The sequence below is a fragment of the Hyaena hyaena genome, unplaced genomic scaffold (genome assembly GCF_003009895.1).
Source record: "Hyaena hyaena isolate Hyena2069 unplaced genomic scaffold, ASM300989v1 scaffold_49, whole genome shotgun sequence".
NCBI classification, from domain to species: domain Eukaryota; kingdom Metazoa; phylum Chordata; class Mammalia; order Carnivora; family Hyaenidae; genus Hyaena; species Hyaena hyaena.
The window spans coordinates 1979667-2002195 of record NW_024080681.1 but is presented as its reverse complement, the minus strand read 5'-3'; the positions used below and the strand labels follow the sequence as shown (position 1 = coordinate 2002195).

Sequence of the window (22529 nt, the reverse complement as noted above, 5' to 3'; positions counted from 1 at the left end):
AGGTGACTGATAGCATGGTCTTCCTCGTTGAAAGGCTTTATGGAAAAGACAGCTTTGAGGGTCTCATCTCAACATGAGTGGGGTGGAAGAGAGCCTGATGCACTAAGCTATTCTGAGTGTGTGGTCTACAAAGGGGGAAAGGGCACAGTTGCTGTGGCCCTGCCCTGGAGAAGCAAGTGGCATCTAAAAAGCTGAGTGCTGTGTAGGTAATCTTGCTTTCCATGGGTAAGCTGAAGGAAGAATTAGAATCTTCCAAGCTTGGAAGCACAGAGCTGCTCAGCCCACATTACCTGGAACTGAGTCCCCCAGGCTCACTGCCAGCACCTGGATGCTGAGGGCAAAGGGGCCAGGCCCTGGGTGTCATCTCTGCCAGAGACCAGTTTCCACCTTGCGCTGCACCCTTGGGTATGCCTCTTGACCTTCTTAGTTTCTGTTTCTTTATTAGCAGAAGAAATGAGTTGGATTAGATGTTCCTAGGAGTCCTTCCAATTTTTCAATTCCATGAATCAGGTGCACTTTAAAAAAAAAACAACATACTTCTTCAGTTGGGAAAATAGCAGTGTTGAAGCCCTGGAACGGTAGAGAATCTCTTGTTTTTCCCAATTTGTTCTGCCTTTGTGATTGTGGAGAGGGAAAACTTTGAAAACTGATACTTAGGGGAGGAAAGAGAGACAGAGACACCTACCTGAGGCTAAGGCGTGGGGCAGATGCCCTCCATGGGGAGGGCTACTTCAGGCCCATGGGGCATCAGAGATGATCACCTGTGTGCTCCTGCACTTCTCCCAGGGGAGAGGGGTCACCCCCTAGTCTCCATTATCCCTTTCCTCAGCACCTCCCTTCAGGGGCCTCTGGGCTGCATCAGGCCAGATGTGCTCTGGTCCCGGCTACGGCTTCAGGCACGGTCTGGCACCCTAGGGCCGCCTGCTTTTTGCCCTTCATACAGGAAAAACTTCTTTTTTCATGATTATCAAAGTAATACACACCACTTCAGAATAACAAGAAGGGACAGAAAGTATTAAGAAGCAGAAAAACAAAATCAGTTATAATCCTATCACCCAGAGCTATTCATATTTAAGTACACTTTCTTCTAATGTATTTTTTTTTCTCCTTAACATGAATGTACACATATTGTAACTGGCTTTTTTTGAGGCTCAACCTCATAGCATGTTTCTTCTTTTTTTAAAAAATGTTTATTTATTTATCTTGAGAGAGAGAGAGGGCACGAGAGAATGAGCACAGTGGGGGATGGGCAGAGAGGGAGAGAGAATCCCAAGCAGACTCCATTCTGTCAGTGCAGAGCTGGACTCCGGGCTTGATTCCATGGACGGTGAGATCATGGCCTGAGCTGAAATCAAGAGATGCTTAACTGGCTGAGCCACCTGGATGCTCCCTAGCATGTTTCCGTATCCTTACATGTCTCCACCCCACTTCATTCTCACTGCTTCCCAATGCTGATGCACTCCTTTGGTGGCCCCATCTGAGTCAGGGCGTCCCAACCTGTCCTCCTCACTCGTGCTGCTTACTTGCCCAAAGTGCGACCACTCTCCACTTGTTTTCAGTCCTACGATTCTTTAGGGCCCTGTGTCTCCCATGAAGCCCTCCAGGACACTTTGGAGGGCCCTCCTGACCATCCCTCTGCTCTTAACATCCCACCCCTTCCCTGTGCTCTGGACTGTGCCTTCAATATGTGCTGCTCCAGACAGTTAGGTCTCTCTTTACGTGGATGTCCCTCAGGCAGTGACATGATAGGGAATATTTAACAACTGACTCCCCGGGGGCGGGGGGGGGGGGAGTAGAATGTATATACATACATACTTTTTAAGTTCTTTTTAAAAATGTTTTAGTTATTTTTGAGAGAGAGACAGAGTGTGGAGTGGGGGAGGGGCAGGGAGAGAGGGAGACACAGAATCCAAAGCAGGCTCCAGACTCTGAGCCATCAGTACAGAGCCTGAGGTGGAGCTTGAACACATGAACTACAAGATCATGACCTGAGCCAAAGTCAGACACTTAACCGACTGAGCCACCCAGGTGCCCCTACATACATACTTTTAAAATATATTTTATCTATATCAAGACTGTGTATTATACACTTTACAGAAAATAATAAAATAGCCAACACTCTTTCTTGCAAACTCCACATAGCCAATTGATTCTCACAGAATGCTCTCAGTGAGTTTTACTGAACTTTTTTATCATTAGCCAACCCATGGTTGATATTTTCATTGATATTAATGAGTAAGAAAAAAATCAAACAAAGACATGAGCTCCTTCTGTGCTGTGTCAGATAACTGTTTTTGAATTCTCAAAGAATATTGTCTCCTTTTTTGGTCTCATTTACAGTTAGAAGAACAAGAGACACAATACACTTTTAAATTTAATCCTCATTATTAACATTTTCTCCATGGCTTTCTCACATCCAGACCAGGGGCTGGCAGTTGATGGCCTGTCACATCTGGCCCACTACCTGTTCTTGTAAATAAAGTTTTATTAGAACATGGTCATGTCCATTCATCTTTATTGTTTGTAGCTGCTTTTGTGCTACACTAGCAAAGTTGTATAACTGCGACCAAGACCGTGTGACCCACAAAGGGAAAAATAAGTACTGCCAGTGTGCTGTTGCTAATGAGGAGTTGGAAAGGCATGTACTTAAACACATCATTATGCAGTATTTCCATCATAAATGGCAATAAGTGTCTGTAACCTTAAGAACTGAGATAATAGCAGTATGTAGCAAGATAAATAGGAACAGAGGAGTCTTGAGTATTAACTACTGTTCTTTTTAAACATCATTTATTTAATTGCAAGTTTTTATAATTTGATTTTAAAATAATGGTTATGCTTAATAATCAGCTCACAAAATTCTTGAAAATGTAAAAACTGTCTCTGTCAAGGGTGAGGGCTTTGATCTTCGGTGGGGTAATATGATCACAGCCCATCTGGGTGGCACTTCACTGCACCCTAGCCTTGGGGAAACTTCTGCCCAGGATGAGGGCATGCAGGAGTCTCATGCTCACCATGAGTCTTTACTTAAAGCTGAAGAAAGGAGCCTCTTGTGTATAGGAGGGGTTCCACCCAACCCCATCTGTTGATTAGAAAATTGCCCTGTACTCTGGCCACTATAAGGAGCGTGAACCTCTACCCAGCATGCGCGGAAATGAGTCATTCCAGACAGAGCCACCCAGGAGGTACAGATGGTGCCATGACCCTGTATGACCTGGGTGGGCATTCTCTGGTGAGGGAGCACAGGGTCTGACCCATCTGTCCTGTCAGCGTATGCCCGGTTTTCTGCTTTGGAAGCACCAACTTATAAGCCTCCCCCTTCCCACCCCCAGCCCAGGGAGCGCGGAGCAGCGGGCCGACTGAAGCCAGCTCGGAGTTCCCCGGAGTCGTGTGGCTTTGGCCCGGAAAACAACAGTCAGGACCCATGATCTGAACCACTTGGTGTTTTCTCTAAGGAAACTCCATGCTCCCAAACCCTCCACTGTCAGCTGCTTGGCGGCCTCGGAAACAAGCTATTTTTCTGGCTCGTTTCTTTAAGTTTGCTAGAGCTGGAAGAGAGGCGATGCTGAGGCACCTGCATAAAATAGGGAGAGGACGGAGCCCAGGAGCTGCAGCGCTGGGCTCCTATCCCACCCTTGCCACTAGGCTGTGTGGCCTTGGGCTTGTCACTTAACCCCTCTGAGCCTGTTTCCTTGTAGGCTAAATATCTCACAGGATTATTGTGAGGCCAACTGAGATAATACATGTGAAAAGATGTTGCAAATGGTAAGTGTAGGAGGACCGCACGCAGGACAGCAGAACCTCTGCTGCCAACGCCAGGTGTCCAGTAATCCGTGTTCTCTGACGACACTTGTCAGTATGTGGGGCCCGGTTCCCGAGGGAGCAGGCCCAGTTGCCGTTACCCACCTTCCTCTGGCCACATGGGGGGAGGTGAGAGGGAGAAGGGAGGTAGGAGAAAGCGGGAAGATAACTTCCCATTGTGCCCTCCCGTTGTGACGCTTCATCTTGAGGTCAAGTTGGGGGCATCTGTCAGAATCATTTATGAGGTTGCCGAGTGAGGCTGTCTGCCCGAGGCAGTGATCATCTTACTGCTCAGGCTGGGAACTTGCTCAGATGGTGAGGCTCTGGCCCCATCTGTGGTGGGGATATGGTGACAGAGTGTGGCAGAGAGTTTGACCTGTGTTTATAGGAGTTTGTGGGGCTCTGTGTGAATGTGGAGGCTGTGCCTGTTTCTGCCATCTGTAGGCAAGAGGCTCAGACAACGTGGGCGAAGTTCCTCTCAACCCCAGGACAGTGGTGGGAGGGAGGAAGACCCCGGTGGTTCTGAGGCTCTGTAAAGGAGTAGCAAGTGTGAGGGCATGGACCACTGAAGAAGCCAAAGGGGGCCACAGCTGTCCTTCTCTGTGACAGATGGGCTGGCTTCACACTGACAGGACCCTCAGAAAGCCATGCACACGTCTTCACAGGACCATCCTGGAGCTAAGGCCACCAGCAGCAGATGGGTCCAGAGCAAGCCAAAGTGAGACCAGATAGCCAACAAACAGAATCTGTGTTCCCCACCTGTACCCCACTCCCAGCTCCCCCAGAGAGCAATTCTAGAACGAGCCTTCCCACAGTGATGCAGTGGGAAAAGGAGCCAAAGAGTAGAAAGTTCTCCTCTCCACTACAAATCACACCTTTCCCAAATCTAGCTAATGAGGAGAAAGGAAGAATAGCAAATGGATGTGAGACTGAGGCCTTGGAATTAAGGAATAATAAATTACAAATAAATTGTAATAATAGAACTGACCAAAAGTTAAGTTAATATTATTACTATTAAGTTCTAAATCTGTCCAAGCTGTTATTGAAGGATGGAAAAGTTTGACTTGATAGGACATAGTTAAAGTCAGGGCTGGGAGAGATATAAAGCAGTTTCATGTTTATAACCCTCTAAATTCAGACCTGTAATGTAAATCTTAGTTTTTATAGGAGGTGGTCCCTTCGAACTTAACTCGAATCAAGTGTATGTAGGGAGCAGGAGTTCTCAAACTTGAGAAAAATATTTATTGATTACTTTTATTTATTTTATGCATCTGCTTTCCCTGGAGGGAACAATGCTTGAAACTCACATTGATGCTCCTATGTGTTAAAGAACCAACTGACAGTCCATTGACTTAGAAACAACGGAGCTGGCAGTGTCACCAGGATTTTCCTAATGCTTTTGAGGCCAGCTCTGTCCGGAATTCACTGCTGTGACAAACCTTTGAGCACGTGCCCGATGTGCACAGTCAAGGTGTGGAAGCAGGGATAGGGAAATTCTTCCCCACCGCCTCACCCTCATACATAGCCTCCAGTTCTCTCTGGTCTGGTTGCAATCTCCCCTTTCTCTGTGAATTGGGCTCCCGTCAAGTTTGGGTAGAGGTGATTCTACCCAAGGAGTGCGTACGGTTCCCAAAGCAGGCCAGGCAGGAGATCCCATCCTTCTGGCCATACTTATCTATTTAGAGGTGAGCACCCAGTGAAGTAGAGTTCTTTCTGGAATGTTTGTCAGAGAGGTGTGATAAGATATTATAATTTCGGAATTTTAAGGAATTCTGGAATTTTAAGCTCCAAAGACCAAAGAGATGGAGAATCCCAAGTGCCATCATACAGGGAGGGAGATAAAGGAAGAAAGAGAAAGACAGTGTGGGAGAAGAGGAGGAGAAGGAAGAGAGAGAGAATTGAGAGACATGGTGACTTTATTAAAGGCATAAATCCAGCTGTACTGGAAGCCTGTATTTTGGACATCCCTGTTATGTGAGTAAATCCTCCTTTTTCCTGAAGTTAATTTGAATTGGTTTTCTGTCCCTGTGACCCAAAGTCCCAACTAATATAATCACGGGATATTCTTACCTATCTTTTCCACATCTTCAAATATGTTGATTTTCGTCTATCCCCACTGTACTACCTGCCTTACGACCAGCCTCCTGGTACTGTGAGAATCAGGACCTTTGATTGCTCTGGGAATGCCTACTGCCAGGTAATGAGTCCCAAGAGATGACCTGTCCAGTCCAATGGACTTTGATGGGGACGGCTTGGTTCTGTCTACCTTCAGTACACACTGATTCATTCTAGCATATTTCCTGAGGGCAATTGCAGCCTTATGACTTACAATGTAAGATCCCTGGTGCCCAGAAAAAGCTATGATCCACCTCCGACAGCCTTCTAATATTCAACATGGAGCTCTCTGAGTTTTTAGACTATGTGCCTTTATTGCCTTGGGTCTGTTTTCACCTGTAAATCCTGACAATTGCGGGAAAAGTCTCTTAGGGACCATTTTGTGGGAGCCAGCACCAAGGGCTCTGTTATTAACACCAGGGATCTCCTCATAAATGTCACCCAATAAAGTTATGAAAACTTCCCAGTAGGCAGACCATGACCTTCCTAGTAATCTAGGTCCGGCAGACCACGACCTTCCTAGTAATCTAGGTCCGGCAGACCACCAATGGGTAACCTGGGTGGTCCCAGACTCATTAGCACTTCAGTGCATTTCCAGAGTAGATTCAAATTGACAGCTTATTAATGGAAATTGACCTTTAACTGAAGACTTCAGAGAAAAGGATCTATGTCACACATTGCCCAGCAAAACGACAAAAATTCCTCTTGAGATGTTGCTATTCTTTACCCAGAGTGCCAAACACTGCCAGCAGCCTCCTCTCTCCCACTCATGGCCTGAAATACTTCTCCCTCTTCTTCTAAGGCAGTTCTGCAGGGGGTGGGGGGTGGGGGGTCCAGGGCCAGTCTCAGTGTTAGCATCACCTGGGACCTCATTAGAAATGCAAATTCCTGGGCTCCGCCCTAGGCCTGCTGAATCAGGAGGTCTGGAATGAGGCCCAGACATCTGTTTTAACAAACTCTCCTGGCAATTCGGAGGCAGGCTCCAGTTTGAGAATTACTGTCAAAACCACAACTTATGTGGGTTCCTGAGTCTGTTTCTGCCTCAGTTTCCACAGCCCATCCAGCAACATGGAAGGCCACAAGTGTTCAAGAGGGGCTTACCTACTGCTCCTCAAGCAGGCCTGTTGGTGGCCTCTGGGGTCTGATGATTAGTGGTGTCAACCCACAAGATAGTAGTAATTTTGCTATGAAGGTGCTAAGTGTCTCAGTATTGTCACGCTGGCACCTGGACTGAGGACGGACCAGCCCCTCTGGTCTAGCAGCTGCAAAGCCTCAGATTGATCAGAGTATCCAAGGGGTGGGGGCAGGTGGGGCTTACACCACCAAGCAAAACGGAAGGAAGTGGGATGAAAAAAATCTTCAAGGGAAGAAACAAATGCACGTTAAAACTTATTCTTCCCAGCAACTCTCATGGATTATAAAGCCACATTTATCTTTCAGAGTAAATAGCAATCAGTCCCAAGGAGCAAGGAGACGTACAAATAATGGCCAACGTGTGTTGGTATTGACAGTGACCCATAAATCTCAATTTCTTTGGGAGAAGATGTGGGGCGGCATTTTAATTCTATGCCGTCGAATGAGAAGGAGCAAGATTTACCTCTGCGGTGGATCTGAATGGAGCATCCCTAGAAATACAACCCAATGAACACGCAGTTAAGCAGTAATTGATGGCCTCCAACATACTTCATAACACTCCATTACCCAGATGGGGAGCGTGACAGCCGAAATGTGGAGCAGCTGAGCCTGGGCCAAGCAGCCATCCAGGAAGGACAAAGGGCCCTGGGGCCCTGGGGCCGCTTCTGCCGCCACAGCCTCCCCAGCGTGACAATCCCCTGCCACCGCCATGGTGCACGCAGCGCCCCCTCCATGTGCTTTGGAGTCTGGCAGGCCCTTTCTCAAGGGTTCTTTTACCTCGTGGCCAGCGACAAGCCTGGTCTTTGTTTCCAAGGGGAGACCTTGCTCTAATTTGTCCATTTGTGGTGTGTCTGAGGAGGAGGCTAACTGGTTCCTACTCCCTGCTCTGCCATTTACAAGAGGCGTTTTAGTTCCCATTCATTTACTACTTGCCGGATGCTCTGCCAAGTGTTTGTGGTCACGTCAGCTTACTTAATCCTTACTAACTGTGCAACTCTGTGCCAGTCACGTGACTTCTGTAAACCTCCTTTTCCTTACCTTTAAAATGGGGACAGTAGCACTCGCCTCCCAGAGTTGCTGGGGGATAAAGTGGACTCTCCCAGGGAAGCCTTCGTGTTCAGGGCAGCTGCCCGTCCCTGCCCGCCCCTGCTCACCCCTGCCTATGCTGAGTTAGGTGCTCTGCACTGCATGCCTGGGGCCTGATGAGGCCATTCTGCTCCATACCTTTGGTCTAATTTGGATCTCTTCTTTGAGGGAGGGAATGTATCTTATTGCCTTTGCATCCCCAGCCCCGGGCACAGGGTCCGGGGCAGGGTACGCGTTTGGCAATGTGTGTGACGATAGGAAGGAAGAGAGGAAAGGGGCTGCAGGGTGAGCTCCAGAAACTCCTGGTCCTGAGTTAACAAGCTGGGGCTGAGGGACCCCCGAGTGGGGACATAACAAAAAGGGAAGCCGGAAGACCTTTGTCAGAGAGGAAAGAACAAACAGAGCGTCTAGGTGAGGGTGGTGATTTATCCAAAGTCACACAGCCATTTGGTGACAGAGTTCATGCCATATTTCGTGGCTGAAGTTTTGCCAATGTGGTTGTCCAGTCTACCACGTTAGCACAGTATATTACCTGGAATAAGTAGAAAACTCTAGAGCAAGCTGCTGGTTTCTAATCCCCGCCCCCCACTGGTCCTTATTCAGGACCCCATGCCCTGCCCCCAGGGCTACTGCCAGTCTGCTTCCATGGCTCTCCCTGCCCTCCCACTGTCAAGAGGACTCAATAAGAAGTTCATCAAGACCAGCTGTCAGAAAGGTGCATGGGGGGGGGGGGGGGGGAAGACACAGGCATTGGAGTTAAGTAGAGCTCAGTTTAAATCTCATCCCTTTTCCTCATTTGGACAAAGCACTTAGGCTGTATGTGCTCCGAGTTCCTCACGTGTGAAAGGAGAAAAACAACACACACACTATAGGTTATAGNGACCCCATGCCCTGCCCCCAGGGCTACTGCCAGTCTGCTTCCATGGCTCTCCCTGCCCTCCCACTGTCAAGAGGACTCAATAAGAAGTTCATCAAGGGGGGGGGGGGGGGGGGGGGGGGGGGGGGGGGGGGAAGACACAGGCATTGGAGTTAAGTAGAGCTCAGTTTAAATCTCATCGCGTCCTTTTCCTCATTTGGACAAAGCACTTAGGCTGTATGTGCTCCGAGTTCCTCACGTGTGAAAGGAGAAAAACAACACACACACTATAGGTTATAGGTGGCTCTAAGAATTAAGCCAACTGAAGCAAAATGCTAGACATAGTAATTAGGCATATCCAGCTGAGCTGAAGCAAGAAATTATGTCTTATTTGTCTTTATATTTCTTCCCATTTCCGTGTGCCTCCAGTGCTAGCACGCTGCCTTATACAGAGCCGTAGGTGCTAAATACTAAATCACTGAGTAAATGAGGAGCTATTTTATGTTCCTCAAAACTTGCTTCTCAAAGTGTGGTTTGGGGACCAGCTGCACTGGCATGACCTGGTCGCTTATTGGAAATGCACGATCTTGGAGCCTATCCCAGATGTACTGAAACACAACATTCATTTTAGTAAGCTCCCCAGATGATTTGCACGCACATTAAAGTTTGAGAAGCTTTGCTTTAGAGAGCACCATCTGAAGCTGGGGGAAGCTTAAAACTCCTATTAAAGCAGCCGACATTGTGGGAAATTTACAGGCAAGAAGACAACACACACGTTATGTGCATGCCCCCTTCCCACTCTCCCTAGTCTGAAAGTGGTTTCCTGGTTCTGTGGAAACCCAAAGGACTTAGAGTCACTTCTGTAAGGGCCATAATGGGAGCAGAGCCAGCTTCCATGTGCCCCTATGTGTGTGCTTTTTAGAGCAGACTGTGGTCTGGGGATCATCCCTTCCTTGCCAATCGATAGCTTTGTCACAGATGTTGACTGCGGCCTTAATGAAGAGTCCCCAGTGACTTTAGAGTCCCTGTGTTTTTAAATGTGTTTTTAGATGGGGAAGTAGGGCGGGGCCTGAAATGGTTTTCCTGTACCTCTGGGATGTTTTTCCATTTTCTCCAGCAAGGACGTGAAACTTGCTGAAGGAAATGACTTAAAACTCATTTATTTAAAAAAGATGGGGGGCGCCTGGGTGGGTTAGTCGGTTAAGCGTCCAACTTTCGCTTAGGTCATGATCTCGCGGTTTGTGGGTTCCGGCCCCGCGTTGAGCTCTGTGCTGACTGCCAGCTCAGAGCCTGGAGCCTGTTTCAGTCTGTGACTCCCTCTCTCTCTGTCCCTCCCCTGCTCACGCTCTCTCTCTCTCTCCTAGAAATAGATAAAACATTAAAAAAAAATTTAAAGAAAAGAAAAAAGATGGGTGTCTGGGTGGCTCATTCAGTTGAGCATCTGATTTCAACTCAGGTCATGATCTTGTGGTTCGAACCCCACATTGGGCTCTGTGCTGACAGCTCAGAGCCTGGAGCCTGCTTCAGATTCTGTGTCCCCCTCTCTCTCTGCCCCTTGCCCATTCATACACATTCTCTCTCTCTCTCTCAAAGATGAATAAACATTAAACATTTTTTTAAAATGTGTGTTACTTAGTCCTTTGATGAGGAAGTATATACTCAATGGTCATTTGCCATGAGCCTACTCCATGCCAGGCCTGTGAGGGTCTTGGGGATACAGTGGTGACTAAGACTTGCCCCTGCCCTTCAGGGCTCATAGTCTGGAGGAAAGAGAGATATGTTGGCAGATAATGAAAGAGCAATGAGCCAGGTGCCATGGATGAGAGGTCCCCAAGTGACATGGAACACTTGGCTCATATATATATATGGGAGAGAGAGAGGGATAAGATACATATATATATATATGTATATATGTATGTATATATATATGTATATATGTATGTATGTATATATGTATATGCACACACACATACAGAGAGAGAAAGAATTAAATGGTTCTGCAATGCATACACCACATATAAACATACATATATAGAGAGATAAAGCAAATATACTAAGATGTTAACAAATCTTAAACCTATCTAGAGAGAATACAGTAACTCATTATACTATCCTTTCAGCTTTTTCTATACTTGAATACTTTTGTAATAAAAGGTTGGGAGAGGGCGCTGGGTAGCTCAGCAGGTTAAGTGTCCAACTTCAGCTCAGGTCATGATCTCATGGTTCGTGAGTTTGAGCCCCATGTTGGGCTCTGTGCTGACGGCTCGGAGCCTGGAGCCTGCTTCGGATTCTGTGTCTCCCTTTCTCTCTGCTCTCTCTCTCTCTCTCTCAAAAATAAACATTAAAAAATTTTTTTAAAAAGGTGGGAAAAATGTTGGGGGTAGTACATAAATCAGGTAGGTATTATATTGGTCAGATGACTTAGTAAATGGTAGATGCTTACAAATGTTTGTTTATGGCTCACAATACATAGATGTGAAATGCTTCCCTCGTGAGAGCCCATTCCATCCTCCCAACAGTACTGTGGGGTCTGTAACAGTCCCTCCCCCCTAGCTGAGGCCTAGAGCCCATTGCCCAAGGCCACCTGCTGGTAAGTGAAATAGCTACTCCAAATCCAGTTCTCTTCTGTTACCCCGAGTCTCCCTCAGGAGTGGATGGTTTATTTCCTGCCTCTACCAGGGGCCAGTGCCCAGGGGAGGGCGGGGTTGACCATCCTTTTAGGTTGACATTCCTTTTAGGTCTGCAGGGGGTGAAGACAAAGGGAGGCAGGCACCCAGGACGAAATGGCCCCTGACCCTTTCTCCTTGGCTGAGGCCAGGGCGCGTCTAGGAAACAGCCTGGCTGAAGACAGCTTGTGTGGGAAAATGGCCTCTCAGAGCCAGAGAGAGCCATTGTAGAGGCTCACACTGAGCGCACTCCAGCACCGATGATGGGTCTTTCCGGCACCGCGCCAGAGGCTAAGTTTTATCACTTACCCGCTATATGAGCCAGATAAATGGCTCCTCCTTGGTTTCCTGCCAGTTATTACTCGTGCTGCCAGAAAGTCTTAATCATGCTGTTGAAAGAGGCTGCACCCCTCCCCCCACCAGCTGCCAGCTGGCTCCTGGGCCTCTCAGCTGGGCCGTGACTTCCTGCACCCCCATGGCAAAGGCTCCCCTGTTTGGACCTGATTCAGAGCACGCAGACTTACTACTCACTTTTCAATCTCATGTGTATTTGTAAACCTCTTTTTCTAACCCTGAAGCCACTGGGGAGGCTGCTGAAGTAGTGTCCCCGGTACGTGGCCCAGGACCCAGGTCAGAGCAGGGCCTTGAAAGTGTTGGCTGGATGTTCTCCCCCAACCCTCCCCAAATTCATATGTTGAAGTCCTAACCCTCTGTGTATGTCCCAGTGTGACCGTCTCTGGAGCCAGGGTCTTTAAAGAGGTAATTAAGATTAAATGAGGTCACTGGCGTGGGCCCTAAACCCATATGGTTTAGAAAAAAGGAGAGGTAGACTATGTGAAGTCTGTAGATCACAGAGGTAGACTATGTGAAGATAAAGAGGAGACAATGGGCAACTACCAACCAAGGAGAGAAGCCTCAGAAGAAACCAACTCTGCTAACCCCTTGATCTAAGACTTTTAACCTCCAGAACTACAGGAAAAGACATTTCTGCGGTTTGAGCCCTTTGTTATGGCAGCACTCTAGTGGACTGGACAGATGTTGACATTGTGGGAGTCCTAGCACAGGCCAGGCCAAGAGCTAGTGTGTGGGTAAATCTGGGAGTAAATCCATGCCTTAGACGTCATCCTTCGAGTATGGACTTCTCTGCTTGAATGGATCATTGAGGTGTTTTCTGGGGCAAGTGGGCAGGCTGACACCCCACCCTCCCTCCTGAGTCTTTCCTCCAGCTCTTCCCAATTCAACATCACCCATCCTTATCATGAATCTCAGGGATGGGAGTCTCTCTCTGTGGCATGAAGGTGGAGGCCAGGGCATGGACAGTTACATGCCGGAGGACCTGGTCATGGAATCATGGCAAGGCCTATGTCATAGGCAGCAGAGAGAATCTTGTGAAAGGAGATTTCTCAGGTGTTCCCTGGGTATCACCAAGCTTCAGAGAGGTCTCAGAGACTCCAGCTCAGTTTGTGAAAGTAATTCTGTACCTAAAGGATTCTTGGGTGAATAAAAACATTTTAGCTCTTTAAAAGTACCCTTGGTTATCTTAAATTGGCCCAGAATTTGCAGTCTCGGAATCATGGAGCCTCTCTTTCTTAGAGCTACCGGTGTTTGTGGTTGCACCTCGTTTGTGAGCTTGACTTTGGGGAACCAAGGACTGTGAAGGATGCTGAGATAAGAGGGACCGGGACTTTGTCCAGACACAGGTTTCCTCCTGGGCCTCTGAGGAAGTGGCCATCACTCATAGTAAGTGTGGGGCGGGGCAAGCTTTTGGTTAGAGGTGCTTGGGCCTGGAGAGGCTGGAAGTGTGTCCCAGGCTTCCCTGGCACTCACATCCATAGCAGGGTAGCTCTGAAGGCCAGGATACCCAAGTGGGCTCTGAGGGGGACACCAGCATCACCAGAAACGTGCATCAGTGAGGCTCCCAGGGGCCTTGGGAGGCTTCTCCTGCCCCTTGCCCTTCAGGCAAGCCCACATGTGTGCTTGGCCCTGTAGGAAACAGCATTGGGAAAGAAGTGGTCTAATCGTCATTTACTGCTTGGATTGTTCTTACAGAATTGTGCCTTTGTGCTCCTGCTGTTCGGGAATCTTTGATTTGCTCCAGGCAATTGAGTCACTCTAGGGTTAAGGGAGGGGACAATGTTTCCGGTTTAAAGTGGACAGAACTTGGCTTTCATATTTTTCTCTCCGGTTAACCTTTAAATGGCTGACATCAGATGAAGCAGACATTGAAGGTCTCAGGGCACTGCAGCGACCTCTCAATGAGTCCTGGTGACACCCAAGCTGTCAGTGCTGGAAGGAACCCTGCATGCCACTCATGGGAAATCAGAGGCACAGACGGTGGACGTGGCCACCCATAGGGGCTATGCAGCTGGCGCGGTGGAACATTCCCTGGGTTTCCTGGGGCGTGAGAACATGAGAACTAAACACAGCAGTGCCCTCTGGGCAGCCAGACCCTGATGTTCCCAATGGTAGACAAGGATACAATGTTACAGTGTGTCACCAGGACTTTCTAGGTTTGTGTTCGCAACAAGACAGAGAGGAGGCCACACAGAAATTGAAAATGTGATTAAATGTCCCCCTCTTTGGACTAACAGCAGTGAATGTTGCTCTTGTAGCAAGTCCCACACTAGCCCCACCTTCACCTTCCTGCCCCCCCCCCCCCCATCTCACATCAGGATACCCCAGGGTTTCTCTGGGGTGTGTCCTTTCTTGCTGCAGTAAGGTAAATGAACCTTTCTTTTGACTCTAAGCATGCTCCTGGTGGTCTTTGCTTGCTGAACGTTTACATCTCAAACTGGGCATACTGATACCTGCCCAGGAAACATTCTTTACAGGGAAGTTGTAAGAAGCAAACCGTATCATGTGGGTGGGAATGAGTTTTTCAAGTTGAAATTGCTATGGGTGTAAAAGCTAGTACAACGTGGAATTTCCAAATGGTTCTTTCCGGACTTAGAATACAGTACTTTTTTAAATGGAAGATTCCTCTTCAGGTTTCTATTATGTGTTCCGTCTCATTTCACTGGTGTAAATTCCTCCTACTTAGGAATGGCACTTAACACAAAAACTTCAAAGACACTTGCCTGAGGCTGGGGCCTGCCTGGGAGGAAGATCTGAGTGTTTGTGGGTGCCTGCCAGGTGATGTAGTAGAGCTGGTAGCTTCTGAGCCCACCCCTGTCTTTTCCACCACAGAGCGGCTGCGGTGTCAGGCTAAGGGGATAAAGCCATCCACTCAGCAGAAAAAAAAGCAGCCAGAAGCCTTATTCCTCCTTTTTTCAAACACCAGTTTCAGTGGTGGCCTCTGTGCTCCAGGGTGAGGACCAAACTCCTTAGCACGGCCTTGGACGCCCTCCCCTCTGGCCCTTTCTTTTCATGTGGCCTCCCTGCCCCCCAGCCACAGGCAAGGGCCTCAGGGATTCCCAATTTCATTATCTTTTTGCAAGTCTCCAAGACTACTTTATTCTTTTTCTTCTGCTTGCAACATCTTTCCACATCTTTTCCTTCCAAACTCAACCTAACCATCACTTCCTCTATCTTCCCAGCTAACCTCTCCGCTTCATGACCTTGTGGTGTTTTATATGTAACATTATTTGTACAATTATCACATTGTACCCAAATTATATTTCTCCCAATCTAATCCACACACACACACACACACACACACACACACACACACACACACACACGTGCAGCTGTAGGGAGCCAGAGGCCCCGTTGGTTGGAAAGCTCCTTGATGAAATGAAACGTGCTTTTTCATTTTTGTAACTTCAGGGATATGGTTTTGCACTGACTGTGGGGCCTGGTACACACTAGGTGGTTAATAAGTGCTATGACGTGCTGCTGTTGATCTTGTTATTGTTTCGGTAGAAAGCAGTTATGTTGTTGTTTTCACCATTTTGGATTCTCTAGGGACAGGGAAGCTGGAACATTTGTCACCGGAAAGTTTTTCACAATCAGAAAGGCCAGCCCTAGTCAACTGAGAATCCACAGCTCTGCCCAGCTTTTGGAAATGCCCAGCTCATCTGAAAAGAATTTTCTTGATCCTATTTTCAGGCCTGCCAAGGAGGGGTTCACTGTGTATGGTTAATTAGCTATTGCAACTAGTATTTTTCCACCAATTACAAGTAAGTATCAGCTTGGGGATTTTTCTTCATTTCAAGAATCACTTTCTTTTTGGCATGCTCATATTTTATTTTTGAGGAATAAATTGTATGACTGTCATGGGGTTTGTATTATTTGGGCTATGGCTACCCCTGTGGGAGGTCAAAATCCAGGATCAATCAATGTGGATCCCTCCCCCTTCCCTATCAGGAAACTCGGAAATGAAGCCAGGTTTGCCTCAGAGGCCTGCGTTATTTCTGCAGGAAGAGCCCTGAGCCTGAAAGTCAGGACACATGGGTTCAAACGTTGTTTTGCCATTGACTGAGTAGCTTTTTTTGTTTTATCAGTGGTTGTCCAGACATTGTCCCAGACCAGCTACAGCACTTGGAAACATGTTAGAAACGCAAATTCCCAGGTCTGCCCCAGTCCCCACTGAATTAGAAACTCTTCAGATGGGGGTCCAGGAATCTTACTTTAATAAGATTTACTTAGTTAATAAATTTAATGAGATATAAATAAATAAATTAATTAATTAATTAATTAATTTAATAAGACTCTGATGTACACTAAAGTGCACTAAACCAATCTGGTCAAATCCATTTTTATCATTTTCATATAAATTTATTTTTAAAATTATTCCAGTCAGTAAAGTCAATGTATTACACACACACACACACACTATAACATAAAAAAATTGGAAGAAACAAAAATTTAGGTATAAATTCAATTGAAGTATGAACATTCTTGTACATTTTCTAGTAGCATTCTTTTCCTCACACATGTTTTCAGTGTTGTAATCACAGGACACACACTTGGGTATCCTGCCTTTTCCCTGCGTAAGATAAATACTATAAATACTATTCAGTGTTGCCACTTCCGTATCTTCATCAGAACTATTTATTTTTATATTTTCTTAGAGAGCAAGAGAGAGTGTGAGCAGGGGAGAGAGGCAGAGGGGGAGAGAGAGAAAGACAGAGAGAGAGAGAGAAAGAGAGAATCCCAAGCAGGCTCCACACTCATCACGGAGCCGGACACAGGCTACATCCCATGACCCTGAGATCATGACTTGAGCTGAAATCAAGAGTTGGACACTCAACTGACTGAGCCACCCGGGCGCCCCTTCATCAGGACTATTCTTAATGGCCACACAACACTTCATGGAATAGCTGTGCCACAAGTAGTGGTGAACTTGTGTATGTGGAAGTGAAAATGCTCTGGAGAGACACGGAGGCTCCCCTTTAAAGCATTTGATTTTCTCTTTACTCCTTCCCATGCCTACCCCCAAAACATCACTGTGGAAAGATCAAAACTGTGAGTGTTTCTGGAAATAGAGTAATAAAAAGAGAGGAAAGGGAGGTTAGCCAACAGCCCTTAGTTTTCCAGAGTCATCCAGAAACTTGGATTCTCCCAGACCTGAAATCCCCTCCTGAAACCCTGAACCGGTGAGGTCCTCACTGCGCTACCCTGTGGCTGTGTCTATGAATTGCACCTCCTCTTGACTAGCATGGCTGGCACCCCTGATCTTTCCATGTGGAGGAGCCACTGAAAGTTTGGAGGAGTCAAGGCAAGTTTGTCTCCTTGCCTTCGGTTGGTGCCTGAGTGTGAGCTCCCCTCCCTGCTGCACTGGCTGGGCTCCCTCCCATCACTCTAGTTTCCACACTGGGGCTGAAGTCCAGCCATGACCCCTAGCCTGCTTGTCAGGGATCCAGGTGTCTTGCCCTGCCCTGGCCAGACCCTTTCCCTAGGGGGGTGGACCCCAATCCCCAGCTGAGAGGGTCCCTCTCTAAAATGGACACTGTCCTGGGAACCTGAGCACAGCCACCCTCCTTCCTGGCTGTGCAAATGGCTGTGCCCTCTGCCCTGCATGGGCACAGGAGGGTGAGGGACAGCCCAGGCTGAGGTCAGCGTGGCCCTGTTCCCATGGGCAGTGTAACTGGGACTGCTCAGCCTTGTCTGTGGACCAGCCCCCGCCCTGCCCTCCTTTTCCCTCCCTGATGACCTGCCTGTGAGGCCCAGTACCATGGCAGCTGGTGCGGCGAAACAGGTGGGAGGGGGTTGCCACAGGGATCTCTGTACTGGCCAGTTGGCTTTTGGCTGGATTACTCACTTGGTGATTCACATGCCCGAGTCTGTTCCCAGGCCACTTCCTTCAGTAATCAGTTTCTTTTTGAAAATGTACTATTCACCTGACCCAGAATTAAAGAATAAGGGCTCAAGCCCTGGGTCCCATGTGAAAGGCAAGCAGCATGGAAGACAGGCTGCCTTCTGGTTCCCTCAGGATTGTCCTCTCCTGCGTCTTGCCCTCAGGAGGGCTTGAGGGGCTGAGCCAGGGCGCCTGGCAGCGGATGGGATCTTCCCTTCAGCAGAGAGAAGATAGAGTCTCACTAGCATGAGGGGGGCTGGCCTGTGGATTCCTCTCCCTGGACACTCCCAATGAACGAGCTCCATCTCTGGGTATCACCGGAAACTTTTCTCACAAATGCCCTTCCCTGCCATTGTCGAGGCCTATCAGGGATTCATACATCCTGCTGGGGGAAGAATTCTGGGCCTGGGCGTATGATAGTGGAGGTGGCAGGCCTGAAGGCATCGTGCAAGGTGTGGCTTTTCCCAGTGGCCCTCTTTGGACAACAAATCCAAGACAATCTAACTGCAGCTAATCAGGACTTTAAAAAAATGTTTATTTATTTATTTTGAGAGAGCATGAGCACAGAGGACAGAGAAAAAGAATCCCAAGCAGGCCGTGAGCCACCAGCACAGAGTCTGATGCGGGGCTCAGTTACACGAACCATGAGATCATGACTTCAGCCGAAATCAAGAGTTGGACGCTCAACTGAATGAGCCACCCAGGCACCCTCAGGATTTTTTTTCTTTTCTTTTTTTCTTTTACTTATAAATACTTAAAAAAAACACACATACTCTATGGCCTTTAAATATATCTTTAAATATACTTCGAATCACTGGTGATATACATATACATAGTTTTTTCACAGTTGCGATTCAATAAGTAGGTTATTCAGTCCTGTTTTTTTCTCCACTTTATTGCTTATAGAACTTACTTGTACTTATTTTTAATTTTTATTTTTTTTAAATTTATTTATTTTGAGAGAGACAAGGAGTGGGGACTGGGGGAGAGGCAGAGAAAGAGAGAGAAACAGAGAAGCCCAAGCAGGCTCTGCATTGTCAGCACTGAGCCCGATGCATAGCTTGAACTCACAAAATGGTGAGATGATGACCTCAGCTGAAACTAAGAGTCCGACGCTTAATGGACTGAGCCACCCAGGTTCCTCTCCTCATACTTAATTTTAAAAGCCTCAAGACCAGTTGCTATTTAACTTTATGGAGGTCACAGCTCTCTTTGATAATCCGCCAAAATATGACCTCTCTCCCCAACCCAAAGTACACATACACATGGCCTCGGGTGCCATCTGAGGAGGCATCCAGACTCACAGAAACCCACTCTCATATACCAGGTTAATATCCCTGGTGTTGCATTATGAGCTCCCAAGGGCCAGTATTAAGCCTTTTGTTTGTGTATTCCATCTGTATTAGCCCCAAAGGTTTCTGGAACTTTTAGTACTTTAGTTATTTGAGACAAGGCTTGTTTAAAGACCGACTTAGTGCTAGCTGGATAGTACATTGTGAGGCATTCCGGTTGTTTCCAGTCGGTGGCAGTTGTGACCCAATGCTGCTGTCCACTCCTACCTACAGTTTGCTTTTCTTTTCTTCATCCCACAGGGCCTGTTTTGGGGAGGTGTTTGGGCTTGAAAAACACATGGACTTTACTGGCTCTGTACTTTTTCTCATGCACAAGGAAAGCCTCCTTCTCTTTGGTCCAGGTTCCCCCCCACCCTGCACAAGACCCTCTCAAATGCTGCAGGTCTCCTCAGAGCCTTCCCTGAGCCCCACACGTGGGAGTGTGCGTCTTCTGCACCTCTGCGCACCCCTTGTCTTCACCAGTTTGGGCTTCTCTAGCAAACTATCACAGACTGGGTAGCTTGTAACCAATAGAAACTTATTTCCCACAATTCAGGAGGCTGGAGGTATATGAGATCTGGGTGCCAGCACAGCCAGGTTCTGGCAAGAGTCTGGTTCCTGATTTCCTCATATGCTGGAAAAAGAACAAGCTCTCTGGAATCCCTTTTTGAAGGGTCCTAATCCTATTCAGAGGGCTCATCCTTATGAGCAAAGGCTGCACATAATATATCACATTGGGGTTCGGATTTCAGCACGAATATGGGGGGATACAAGCATTCAATCCACTGTACTCCTCTCTGGTGGTACTCAGCATATTCCATGTTCCCGCTGAGAAAATGTTGCATACACATCCTATCTCCTTTATTAGACTTGGATACTTCATGTATTTGACACCCAGAACAGATCATTTTAATATGCCTCTTCTCTGTAAGACAAAATTATTCTCAGGAAGATTGCAAAAATCAGGAATCGCTATTTTCTTGACTTCTTTAGTTTTATTGCAATACCTTGGAAGACGGCACACCAGCCTCATCCACACAAGAGCTGGCTCACTCTTTGCAGGAAGAATTTTGCCCAGAGTTTCTGCTCTCAAAGGAACAGGAGGCCTCCTGACTCTGATCCCTTTCCCGAAAGAACCCTCTTGCTAATCATGGCTGCTTCCCTCAGCTTTTGGACAAACCAGACCCCGGGAAAAGCAGCAGCTGAGCACCGTAAGAGCTGTTGAAGGAAATCTGGTTGCCCAGCAACCTGGGGGAGGCCATCCTGCCCTTCAGCCTCCTTCTTGGCACTGATGGCTTCCAACCTCCAGGTCTCCGCTAAATAGTCTGGGCCAATAACAGCACAGTGGAAGAACAAAGGGAAGTATGTTCACCCAAAGGAATGAACAAGTCACAACCACATATGTGTGCCCTAGATGAATCTCACCAGGATAATGTTGAGGAAAAAGCCAGAAGCAGAAGTGAGCATGCTATATAGTTCCGTAAATGAAAAGTTCTCCCAAAGACAAAATACTCTCTGTTAAGGCTCAAGGCGGGGGAGGGTACACAATGGAGACTTCTGGGATGCAGGTTCTGACTATGAAAAATCATTGAGTAGTTATGATATAGATGCTTTTCTAGATCTATGGAAAATAAACAAAAACAACATTCTGGGAAGAATATCAGGACAGGCCCTTTAACAAAATCCCTGTCAACCCAGAGAATGAAAATTATCAGCTATTCTGCCTGGCTGGCTCCATATCATTATTGTCACGTTTGGACATGGCTTTACACCTGAGATGATGCATGCAAAAAATCAGCATAGTGCTTGGCACAGAAAATTCTCAGTAAATGGTAATAATTGGTGCTACCAATAAGTATTGATGTAGGATACAAAATAATAATAAAATAATCAATGGCCTTTTTTTCTTGTAGGGGAAACAAAAGATTCTAGAATTTTCAGGTATACTCTTAGTTACTAAATTCCTGTTTCTCAGGGCTTTTGGAGCTCCTTCCAAAGATAGTCTTTGAGGAAAGAAAAATCTAAGCCTCTTCCTTAGAGTGACTAGCTCCTGACCAGTAACCAGCACACACACATAAATCCCAAATACCTGTCTAATTTGGCCAACCTGTTCAGTTTACTTCATATCCATCATTTACTGATCCAATACACTGTTTAGCCAGGAACCTGGAATCCACCTACCTGGTCAAGAAATTGGATCTGCCTTTGGCCATCAATCAAGTTGATAAATTTATAAATCAAATAGGTGTGACTGCCGTTGGATTCCTCCGTCTCAGAGTAAAACTTGGGCAGAAAAACATGAAGTCTAGTAAATATGCAACGTGATCTCTTCTTTAGACCTGACCAGAAACAGAACTCTACAAATATCTCTCTCCACTGAGCTGGCTGGCAATCAGTCAATCTCAGCAAAATGAAGCATTTCATTGCAGGCTGTGCTCCCCAGCCACAAATTAGATGCCAAATTAACTTCCGGAAAGATCCCCAACTCTCTGAGATCATTCTCCACCCAAGTCTTAACATGACGGGTTCTGAATCAGACACGAAGGAGAGAATTCAGTGCAAGCCACAAGTACTTTTAGACTTCTACCCCCAGACAGATCTCCTAAAATTCTAGTCCTGCATGAACAGCGATGTCTCTGTGACCTGTGACGCCACTAATAGAATCAAGTTCTGTCCCACACCATCAAGAACACTCAGTAAATTTGTCCCACAAATATTCTTTGTGACACACATTTAAGAAAGAAAATCCATGCCCATTTCTGCAGAAAAGGCAGGCACTTACCTAGTCCCAGGCTTTGTCCATGGGCACTTGATTGGATAAAGACACACAAAACCAAGAAAACAGAGATACACAGGGGACTTTCCATTTCTCTTGTCTCACCCGGGGTCCGAGGTCTTCTTGCTAATTTCTGAAGTTAAAGAGACCAGATTGCCTATTGATACTTTGTCAGGGAAGCCTGCTCATTAATAATTAACATCTGACCATGTTACCCAGTGTCCACCTCTCTTGCTACCCCCTCCCCGCACAGGCCCAAATCTATATCTCTTACCAAAAAAGTTGATTTACAGAAGCTTTTTAAAAATCCTGATACATTTTGAAAATCAAATGTCTTGTCATGTATTCTCATCTTCTTTGGCCAAGGTCATAGTTCCAAATTAATCAGTTTAGGTTAATGTGTTGTGTTGGGAAATTCTGTCAAGAGTCAGGGATCAGTGGCTCCCACACAGTGGCCTAGCTTTCCCTCAGACAGAGGGGATGCTGGTTCATGGAAGTGGTATTTCAAATTGCAGACTAAGCACAA

The 22529-nt window shown here is 46.9% G+C and overlaps 1 protein-coding gene across 1 annotated transcript in view; it reads right to left on the bottom strand.

Annotated features, from left to right (window-relative positions):
- The window catches only part of LIPC (lipase C, hepatic type), a 134075-nt gene extending 111981 nt beyond the window's left edge, over nucleotides 1-22094 (bottom strand). The window contains exon 1 of the mRNA XM_039230586.1: nucleotides 22010-22094. Within this exon, the coding sequence (XP_039086517.1) occupies nucleotides 22010-22094 (85 nt within the window). The remainder of the gene's footprint in view (nucleotides 1-22009) is intronic.
- Between the last annotated feature and the right edge of the window lie 435 nt (nucleotides 22095-22529).